Source organism: Macrotis lagotis, chromosome 8, assembly GCF_037893015.1.
Source record: "Macrotis lagotis isolate mMagLag1 chromosome 8, bilby.v1.9.chrom.fasta, whole genome shotgun sequence".
Taxonomy (NCBI): Eukaryota; Metazoa; Chordata; class Mammalia; order Peramelemorphia; family Peramelidae; genus Macrotis; species Macrotis lagotis.
The window spans coordinates 116,528,452-116,539,960 of NC_133665.1; the positions used below are offsets into that span (position 1 = coordinate 116,528,452).

The window sequence follows — 11,509 nt, forward strand, 5'->3', positions numbered from 1 at the left end:
ACATCATTAAGTAGAGATTTTTTACCTGCTGAAAATGAAAGAGTTAAAACAGCAAATATACAACCTCAAATTTTGGTAGAATTAAATCAGCACTCTAACAATTGATAAATTTGAGAATAAATTTTAAATAATTAAATAAAATTTAAGTAAATAATTAAATTAAAATTTTAAATAATTAGTGCCTATAAAGAACTTAAAAATAAAAATGTAGTCACAATTAATAACTAAAAAGAAAATTATGAGGCTCTCAAGTCTGCCTCTTCGGCCTAAGGAGAGTCCTCCAAAGAAAAGAGTTAAAGTAAAGAAATGAGGGGTGGCTAGGTGGCGCAGTGAACAGAGCACCGGCCCTGGAGTCAGGAGTACCTGAGTTCAAATCTGGCCTTAGACACTTAATAATTACCTGGCTGTGTGGCCTTGGGCAAGCCACTGAACCCCATTGCTTAGCAAAAACTTAAAAAAAAAAGTAAAGAAATGAATTATAATTTCTCTTACTTTTTGCCATATGACTTTTTTCTAACCTTAACAACAATCCAAATGATTTGTTGTTTTCTGCAAGAACCTTTCTTTCTACTAATATATATGTATGAGCTTCAGAATTAAATTGTAAAACAACTATGCTTACACCAATCCTGTTAGGCATTCATTGTATTTAAAATATGCTGCAAGGATGGAAACATGATCAATAAAAGGATCTCAATGAAATACTATCTTTCTATTATTATTATTATTATTATTATTATTATTATTATTATTATTATTATTATTATTATTTATATTTACATAGCACTTGAAAGTCCACACAAGCTCTGTGGAGAAGTATGCTCTTTTCTCCTATTTTACAGATGTAGCAATGGATAAAAAGATATTGTATTTACATTAGTGCATTATCATGTGTGAAGAGCCCAAGAACCACTGCTTTATTGATGGAAAGACTTCCTCAAAGTCCACTTTTCCCCCTGGGTAAGATGGTTATTACTATATTTGTTATAGTTTACCACATGTACTAGTTATCATTTGAGGCATACTATTCTTTCTAATCAGAGGATCCCTCATAAATATCCCTTGATTATTAAAAAAAGACTATGTAAATGTTCAAAAGTACCTTTTAATATTAATAATTAAAAGTCATAACCACTATATCCAGGGTCCATGTCTTTCCTTTTGTAAATTGGATAGTGACCTAAATTGATGAACTATTTGGCATTATTATGGTATTTCTGGTTGTTTGGGCAGAATAGTATAAGATAACTTATTCAAAAGGTTTTCTGAAGTGAAAGCTTTAAGCTACTGTGCTACCTTAGAGAGATACTGAGCATAATATTAAAGAAGCAGTATATGTAGATCCCCAAATTTACCAGGGGTCATATAACATAGTTCCCTCTTAGACTCTACTCAACAAAAAGATTAATACTAAGATACTGTTTTCTGCTTTTAAAGACAGAGGTAATGTGGTAACAATGGAAAGCAGACATTGGTCTGAGAAGACTATCATTGGAATCTTAATTTTAATATGGGGTTGTATTGGGAAAGTCCTTTAGTCACAGAGCCTGAATATGACTACCTTTACTTCCTGTCTGAAAGGATAGTTGAGTAAAATATCTTTTAAATATTTAAGTACTGTATAAATTCAAATTTTATTATCATTTTTAATTAGGTATAATATATGAAATTTCCAGTACCCCTTTAACCTGTTTTAAATAAAGTTGAAGTTAGAATAACTTTCTCTTCTACTTTCAAGAAAAATCCAAGTTCTTTTCAAATTCCTCAGAATTTTTTTAAAATTTATTTTATTTGCAAATTTTCCCCCATCAACATGCAAAAGCAAGTTTTGACATTTACAAAACCTTAAGTTCCAAATTCGCTCCCTTCCTCCCTTCTCCCCCTCACTGAGAAAATAAGTTACGTGGTATAGGTTAAAAATGGGTAGCCATGAAAAACATTACTACAATGGTCATGTTGTAAAAGTAAACATACCCCCCCCAAACACACACACAGAAAGAGAAACCTCAAGAAAAATAAAATGAGAAAATAAAAAAGAGTATACCTCTGGATAGCATTCTTTATCTTAAGTCCATCAGAAAAATTGCTTCAATATTTCTTCCCACATTTGCTATTGCTAGCTGTATTTCCCTCCATCCTATTCCCCCATTCCCATTTTTTCTACGCTCTCTCCCCTTTCTCCCTATTCTCCTCAAATGTGTTGCATCTGACTATCCTCTCCCACTTTTCTATCACCTACACACCTCGCCTCCATTCCCTCTGTCCTCTTTCTCCTATCCCTTTCCTCTCCCATTTTCCTTTAGGGTGAGAAAGATTTTTATACCTGAATGTGTATGTTATTCCCTCTCTGAGTCATTTCTGTTGAGAATGAAGGCTCACTCATTCCCACTCTTCCCACTCCACTGCAAAAACTTTTTCATACTTCTTTTACATGAAATATCTAAGTCCATTATTCTTCTCCTTTCCCTTTCTCCCAGTACATTTCTTTCTTCCCCATTAACCCCATCTTTTTAATATATTATATCTTCATATCCAGCTGCCTCCTGTGCCTTGTGTATAGATGCTCCTTCTAATTGCCCTAACAAATGAGAAGGTTCATATGAGTTATCAGTATCATCTTCCCATGCAGGAATACAAACAGTTCAGCATCATTAAGTCTCTCATCATTTGCCCTTCCCATCCACCCACTCTATGCTTCACCTGAATCCTGTACTTGAAGATCAAACTTTCTGTTCAATTCTTGTCATTTCAACAGGAAAGTCTGAAAATTCCCTATTTCACTGATTGTCCATCTTTTCCCCTAAAAGAGGATGTTTAGTTTTGCTGGGTAGTTGATTCTTGGTTGAAATACAAGCTACTTTACCTTCCAGAATATCACATTCCAAGCCTTAATGTAGATGCTGCTAGATTCTGTGTAATCCTGACTGAAGTTCCATAATGTCTGAATTGTTTCTTTCTGGCTGCTTGTAATATTTTCTCTTTGATTTGGGAGTTCTGAAATTTGGCTATAATATCCCTAGGAGTTTTCATTTGGGGATTCAGGAAGTGATCACTAGATTCCCTCAATTTCTATTTTTACCCTCTGCTTCTAGAACATCAGGGCAATTTTCCTGGAAAATTTCTTGAAATACAACGTCTAGGCTCGTTTTTTTGGTCATGACTTTCAGGTAGTCCAATAATTTTTAAATTAGCACTCTTGGATCTGTTTTCCAGATCAGTTGTTTTTCCAATAAGATGTGTCACATTTTCTTCTAGTTTTTCATTCTTTTGGTCTTGTTTTATTATTTCTTGATTTCTCACAAAAGTCATCAGCTTCCTTTACCTCCATTCAACTTTTGAAGGAATTACTTTCTTCACAGAACTTTTATATCTCCTTTTCCCATCTGGCCAGTTCTAACTTTTTAAGGCATTCTTCTCCCTCATTAGTTTTTTGGATGGTTTTTTTCTATTTGACTCAAACTGGTTTTTAAGATGTTATTTTCTTCAGTATTTTTTGGTAATTCCTTCATCAAGCTGCTGACTTGGATTTCATGATTTTCCTACATCACTCTCATTTCTCTTCCCAATTTTTCCTCTACTTCCCTTTTCAAAATCTTTTTTGAGCTCTTCCATAGCCTGAAACCAATTCATATTTTTCTTGGTTCTGGATACAGAAGTTTTGATTTTGTTATCTTCTGAGTGTGTATTTTGATCCTCCATAGGACCAGAGTAATTGTGGTCAGATTTCTTTTTCTTCTGTTGTTTGTTCATTTCCCTAGTCTATGACTTGATTTTAAACTATTTGTTAAGATGGAGGGGCATTGTCCCAAGCTTTGAGGGTTTTTGCAGGGATATCCCTCCCAGGGACCTGCAAGTTGTCACTTCCTCCAAGGTTTTATGAGATGCTCTGACTGCTCTCCTGGCCTGTGTTCTGGTCTGTGGGTGACCACAAGCTTTCCCTTCTATTCTGGAACTGTGAGGATTGTCCCTGCTCCACTGCAGGCAGTAAACTGTACTGTGTCTCTGCTCTTTTTCCTGAGATCGGGGCTACAGATTGGGACCTAGATCTGAGTATAGGCAAAGTAAGAGTTTCTGCCTCAGGGATGACAAAGAGATCTCAGATCAACCCCTTTACCATCCATGGGCTGAGCATTCTGGTAATAGCTGCTGGGTGGCTCCCCAGGTCTGCTCTGAGGTCTGCACTGGTCTGGGTCCCACATTCACTCTGGTGTGACAGTTTTCCTGTTGAGTTTCCCAATTGTCCTTGACAATTCCTGGGCTGAGAGATCCAGACACATACCACTGTTGCCACAGGGCCAGGCACTCACAGGGACCCAGGAGCCCCGAGTTCCATCCCAAATGGCTGGAATCAGTTCTCTCCAGTGTGGCCAGGGCTACCCTGCTGTGGCCCTTTCTACTCCCAGTGCAAAAGACCCTTACCTTGGATCTTCCAAATTGTCTTGGGCTGAAAAATTGTTATACTCAATCTGCCACTCTAGAATTTGGTTAGAGTCATTACTTAAAGGTATTTGGACTGCTTTGGGAGACAGCTCTGGTGAATCTCTGCTTCTGCCTCCTCTCCTCAGAATTTTTAAGAGTTAAGTTATATAAATTCTTGAACTAATAGAAGATAATAATGTAAAAATTAAATTAAAAATAAGTCCCCAGAAAATTACTCACATCAAAGTCTGGTACAGTAGGTTCTCGGAAATCAGTCCATAATTTTCTGGGAATAACCCCTACAGGAATGTCATGTGTTACAATGCGACTACTGCTTGACAAAGATGGCTGCCAAAAAAAACACACAGTTGGAAGTTAATTTTTAATGTTATCAATTAAAATGTTAAACCCAGAGAACAGGAGGGGACAAACTGCTATTATGAGCTCTATATTGTTACTTCTCAAGTTACTCTTTCCTTTCAGTTCATAATGTCTCTATGCCTCGATTTTTTACTATTAAAATGTTAAGGATAATAGTAAGGTTTCACAGGGATACTTGAAACCAATAAGATCTGAAAGTATTTTCACTCGAGGCATACCTCATTTTATTGCACTTTACATATACTGGTTTTTATAAATTAAAAATTTGTAGCAACCTTTCAATAGTTATAGAAAATTTTAAAAATTAGTTATGGAAAATAACAAATGTTAGAGAAAGTGTGGAAAAATAGGGACACTAATGAATTCTTGATGGGAGTTGTTTACTAGTCCATTCTTTCTAGAGATCAATTTGGAACTATACCCAAAAGGCTAAAAACCTGAACATACCTTTTGATCTAGTCATACCATTAGTGAGTCTGTATCTCAAAGTGATCAAAGAAAAGGGAAAAAGACCTATTTGTACAAAAATGTTTATAGAAGCACTTTTTTGTGGCATCAAAGAACTGGAAATTAAGGAGACATCCATCAACTGAGGAATGGATGAAATTATGCTATAAGAAATGACAAACAGGATGGTTCCAGAAAAATGTATTAAGTCTTATATGAACTGATGCAAAATCAAGTGAGCGAAGGCAAAACACTGTACACAGTACAATGATTATCAGAGATTATCAATTATAAAAGATTTAGTCACCAATCAAGACAATGAACCACAACAAAGGACCTATGATGAAAAATGCAACCCACTTCCAGGAAAAGAAGTGATGAACTCTGAGTTCATCCCTGAGAAAAATTGAGATTTTTCATTTTATTTGTGTGTGTGTGTGTGTGTGTGTGTGTGTGTGTGTGTGTGTGTGTGTGTGTGTTTTCTTTTGTAACATGGCTTATGTGGAAATGTTTTTTAATATGATTTCACAAGTATAATTGATAGCATTATATTTCTCTTCTCACTGGGTATGGGAGAAGTGCAAGGGAGGGAGAGAATTTGAAACTTAAAATTTAAAAAAAGAATGCTAGAATTTTTTTTAAATGCAGTTGGGGGGCAGCTAGATGACACAGCCTCTTAATAATTCTCTAGCTGTGTGTGTGACAATGTTCTTTAAAAAACTTAAAAATAAAAATAAATGTAATTAGGAAATATATCATAAAATAAAAATATTCTTAAAAGCCTATTATTCCCCCTCACTCTACTTTGCCAAACTAATATACCTTATTGTTGCCTAGTCCTAAAATCTGCCCCTATTGCTATGCTGTCTCCCCTATTTAGAATTCTCTTTCAACAATCTTAGAATCCCTTGCTCTGTTCATGACTCAGTTCAAGTATACCTCTCCTATAAAATATCTTTCTTTATCCTCCCCCTTCTTAAATAATTTGTATATTTGATTTCAAGATCAAGAATAACTTTCATTTTTGTCTATGAATCCCCAGTTTCAAACAATGCCTCAAATTTGGGAAATACTAAATAAAAGTGTTTGGCTTTTTTTTTTAATTGAAACAATATTCAAGACAAAGGAGGTTATAATCTCACGGTACAGTGAACTAGCTAGACCACATCTAAAATATTGCTTTTATTTCTGGGCAAAACTTTTTTTAATAAAGACATTGAAAAGTTACATCAAAGAGAAAGGAGTCAACCCAGATACTTAGGAAACCTCAAATCCAAGCAGTAAGGCTCTTTTGCCTGGAGTTTTGCCTGGAGAAGAGAATGGACATGCTGGACATGCCTATCTCCTTCAGTCCAAAAAGCAGAATTAAGAGCAATTGTTAAAAGTTGCAGTAAAGTAGATTTCTAGAAGAAAAGTGCCTAACAATGGAATGATTCTATGTTCCTCCATTGTGCTCTGAACACTCCAACTGCTAGTCCTTTTCCCTCACCTCAAACATATCAATGTCCCTGGAGTTACTTTGTAACTGATTTGATCTATATCTATATATATCTATATGTGTATATAATATCTGTATATCTATATCTATACAGTTACTTTGTAGCTGATTTGATCTATATCTATATATTTATATATAATATATCTATATCTATATCTATATCTATATCTATATCTATATCTATATATATATATATATAGAGAGAGAGAGAGAGAGAGAGAGAGAGAGAGAGAAAGAGTTGCATTTTTCTTCTTTGGAATGAAAGGCGTATTTGTATCTTATCTCCACTGACCTGCACAGTGATTGGTGGAGAATGAGCACTTAATAAATGCTTGCTTATTGGCTGATTTGTTAGAGAGGTGGTATGTTCTCTATCATTTGAGGATAGATGATCACATTTTGTTGTAAAAGTGGCTCAGGTAATGGTCTGATTAGCTGATCTCTCTGGTCATTTTGTACTTCTATGTGTATATGATTTCAAGAGTAATCTTGTATTTGACCCCTGTCCCCAGTTCCAAACAGTGCTTCAAATTTGGTTTTTTTAATTGAAACAGTATTCAAGATAAAAGAGGATATAAATTTCTTGGATTCTTAAATTCAGCAAATCTACTTAACTCCTGATTTTGGTCAAGTATTCTATTTAATTAAACAAGATATGAATGCTGGCCTTGGAAGCTTGTTGCAATTAAAAAAAAATAGATCAAGAGTCAGAGGACCTGGACTCCAATACTGTTTCCTAGTTGTGAGACCTTTTCCTTTAACCACCTGAGTTGTAAGACCATGTCATTTAATCACCTGAGGTTTCATTTATAAAATAAGCATAATGAGGGGCACTATCTGCTGTGAAGAAATCACAAATATCCTTAAGAAATGTGGAGTTTGGGGGTGACTAGGTGGTGCAATGGATAGAGCACCTGTCAGGAGTACCTGAGTTCGAATCCGGCCTCAGACACTTAATAATGACATAGCTGTGTGGCCTTGGGCAAGGCACTTAACCCCATTGTTTTGCAAAATAAAAAAAAAACTTAAAAAACTCAATATGGGGGCAGCATAGTGGCCTTGGAGTCAGGACGACCTGGGTTCAAATCTGATCTCAAACACTTAATAATGACCCAGCTGTGCGGCCTTGGGCAAGCCGCTTAACCCCATTGCCTTGCAAAATAAAAAAAAAACTAAAAAGAAACAATATGGAGACAGCGCAGTGGATAAAGCGCCGGCCTTGGAGTCAGGAGTCCCTGGGTTCAAATCCGACCTCAGACACTTGATCATGACCCAGCCGTGTGGCCTTGGGCAAGCCGCTTAACCCCACTGCCTTGCAGAAACCTAAAAAAACAACCCCATACGGGGAGGTGCCGGAGGGCAGGCTGTGCCCACTTTGTCCCGCAGGACTCACCAGCTCCACGGCCACGGTGAGGCAGGGGCAGTGCTTGTTGGTCAGCTTGATCTTCACGGCCTTGGCGTTCTGGGCCGTCTTCAGGGCCCGGGCCAAGTTCTCGGGGGTCAGCTCCAGGTAGATCTCGTTGTGCTCCGCCGCCACCCCTTCCATTTGGAATTCGTCGAAGAAGTTGCCCTGGGAGCGGGGTGTGAGCGTGGCGGGGGCGGGGCTTTGCGGCGTGGGCGGGGCCTCGCGGGGTCTGGGGCGGGGCAGGGTGGGGGCCTCGGCGGGGGCGGGGCCTCGGGGCGGGGCGGGGTCTCGGGGCGGGGCGGGGTCTCGCGGGGGAGGGGCTTGGTGGGCAGGGCATCAGGTGGGCGGGGCCTCGGGGCGGGGCGGGGTCTCGGGGCGGGGCGGGGTCTCGCGGGGGAGGGGCTTGGTGGGCAGGGCATCAGGTGGGCGGGGCATAGCGGGGGGGGCTTGGTGGGCGGGGCCTCGGGGCGGGGCGGGGTCTCGGGGCGGGGCGGGGTCTCGCGGGGGAGGGGCTTGGTGGGCAGGGCATCAGGTGGGCGGGGCATAGCGGGGGGGGGGCTTGGTGGGCGGGGCCTCGGGGCGGGGCGGCTCACCTGGCCCAGCTCGCACCACATGCTGACGCCGCCGTTGGCCACCTTGTCGCACAGGATGAAGTAGAGCTTGTCGGGGCTGAGGCGCAGCGTGCACGTCTTGGCCAGCTTGGCGATGGTGCTGCTGACGCCTGCGGCGCCGGGGGGGAGGGGCGGTGAGGACCGGCCCGCCGCGGCCCCGTGCTTGTGCGCCCCGGCTCCCCGCCCCGCCCCGCCCCGCCCCGCCCCGCGCGGGCCGCTCACGGGTGAAGTGATTGAGGCAGCCCAGATCCACGATCTTGGCCCGGAACCGCATCGCGCCGCGGCCGCCTCCGCCCCGCCGGAAGCGCGACGCGCGGGAACCGGAGGTCCCCGCCCTGCCACTGCGCCTGCGCGAGCGCCCCCCCCCCCCAGGCCGGAGTTGGTTTCTTCTTCTGAGTAACACAATTTAGTCCCCTGGCCTAGGGGCTGCTTGGTTTTTTTTTTTATTATTTCCTTTTTAATGTTATTCCCGCCCTACCTGGCCACTAATCTGGGCCCCCCCGGGAGGCCCCGGGTGCCCCCTTGGGCATCCCATCGCCCCCCACCCTTCATGAAGCGCCCAGCCCCCGCCTCCTGTAGGGCAATGCGGGCATCCAGGCTGTCCCCAAAGTCCTGGTGCGGGCCGGAGCTTTGCATCACTCCAGAGCGCGGGGGCTTGTGGGAAACTCCAGCCTGGGAGCCCGGAGCATCCTTCCCCAGAAGCTTGCTGCGGGATGCCCACCCTCCAGAGCTCAAAAAGAACCAGAGATGTATTTCTTGGGCAAAATTCTCAGGCTTGTTCCTTCTCCCCATTGCTTTCTGGAACTGTGAAGGCAGCCCAGAGGCCAGGAACACCAACTCCAGGGAATGCCATGAACTCAGGGAAAAGAAAAGCAAGTGTTCTGCCTTGATACTTGTCCCACAACTAAGCTTTCCTAACCAAAAATCTCAAGTCCTATTGATCTCTCTTTAACACAAATTTGATGCCCCAAACTCCCATAGTTCACCCTATCTAGTAAACCCCAGACCAACCCCACCTCACCGTCTTACCTTGTGGTGCATTATACCATGTCTCCTCTCACCCTTTTCTGTGTCTTGCTCTGTAATAATAATCATATCCATGCTGCCATTCTTAGAAAGGCTATGTCTGTGGGCACTGGGGACTGAGATAATTTTTCTATTGTCTCATACCACCTGTCCATGTGAATGATTCATCCTGGTCATCTACTGCCTAGAAAATAACTACATCTCCATTATAAACTAGTTATAGATTTCCTTGGTTCATGATATACGCCTACATGTGAACGTGGGAGAAAAATACCAAGGTAAATGAGTGAGCCAAGAAAGTCATGCCTCTTGAATGAAATACCCTTATTTGGTGATCCCAAAAGATAAGAAGACTAGAGTTAAAGTAACTAACCATCCCTCAACTTATAACAGGAATGCACCTCTTGCTCTCTCTCTTTAGTGTGTATCACAGTGTCACCATTACACACATTCAAATAGCCAAGTAATTTTCAGATATCTGGCGTGACAATAAGTATACACTTATGCTATAGAAAGGACTTTATAGAACAGTCATATTACATAGAGATCTAAATGCTAAAATTGACCAGATGCATCAGTGCATCATGGTATTCAAATAAGCTTTTTTGTATAGCTGTCACTTTGATTGGTGAGCTCTTACTAATTCTGAAGTATGCACTTACAATAGGCTAGATACTATGCAAAAATAGGATGAGGTCTTTGCCCTCAAGCAGTTTACATTCTTTTGGTGCTGCTGATAAGGGCAGGGTAGATAGTTTCTGGTTTCTTTAGAATATTCTTGGCTGTTAGAATTACCTTAGCCCAATGGATCCCTTGTCACAGCAGTTTTTAAAAACAGATCTACACCAAATTTTAAGACATTGAAGATTTAACCAGTTTACATGGTAGTAGCTATGCTATTAAATTTTTCCAGAGTGTGTATGGAGCAGGAGGGTAAGAAACAATGTCTAGGTAATTTCCTTGTGTTAGTAAAAGAAATCACTTGACTCAAAAGGCTCTCCACAATATACTACCATTGTCTTTTTATCATCTCACACCCATTACAAAGCTAGCAAGGAAAATCCATAATAACTCTGAACATTTCCTTTTCTTAACAGTAGCTCTTATTTCTGTTACCATGTCATTCCTACCCTTAAAAGAATAGATTTTCATACACCTTCCTGGGTGAAATGAGCCTAAGTTTTACCTTTTATTTGCTAGTTTTGTATTTCCATTCAGAAGTATCACAGGATTAGACATGTAGAAAACTTGATTAAAACTTTTTTCTTTCCAAAAAATAAAAGAAAGAAAGAAAGAAAGGGTATGTCTGGGCGGCTAGGTGGCACAGTGGATATAGCACCTGCCCTGGAGTCAGGAGTACCTGAGTTCAAATGTGACCTCAGACACTTAATAATGACCTAGCTGTGTGTGTGGCCTTGGGCAAGCCACTTAACTCCATTTGCCTTGGAAAAAGCTTAAAAAAAAAGGTATGTCAATCAGTCGCTTTCTGACTAATTTCCCAGGCCAAGACATAACTCCCTGACCAGCCTCTCCTCTTTGTGTATTATTGTCTTGCCTTTTTTAGAATGTAATCTCTAGAAAAGGCAGTGAAGTCTTACTTTTTGTCCTATACCTAGTGGTTAACAGACAATTAGTGTTTTATAAATACTTGCTTGTGCATTCATTAATTCAATACTAGGAAATAAACATTATGGGGAGGTGGATTTTGGCTTCACATAAGAC

General features: G+C 40.6%; 1 protein-coding gene across 1 annotated transcript in view; it reads right to left on the reverse strand.

The window, feature by feature from the left end:
* The window catches only part of HUS1 (HUS1 checkpoint clamp component), a 28,270-nt gene extending 19,181 nt beyond the window's left edge, over positions 1–9,089 (reverse strand). Inside the window, exons 1-4 of the mRNA XM_074198253.1 lie at positions 8,984–9,089; positions 8,744–8,871; positions 8,139–8,315; positions 4,660–4,767 (exon numbers count right to left, since the gene is read on the reverse strand). Of these exons, the coding sequence (XP_074054354.1) occupies positions 4,660–4,767; positions 8,139–8,315; positions 8,744–8,871; positions 8,984–9,035 (465 nt within the window). The 5' untranslated portion in view covers positions 9,036–9,089. The remainder of the gene's footprint in view (positions 1–4,659; positions 4,768–8,138; positions 8,316–8,743; positions 8,872–8,983) is intronic.
* Between the last annotated feature and the right edge of the window lie 2,420 nt (positions 9,090–11,509).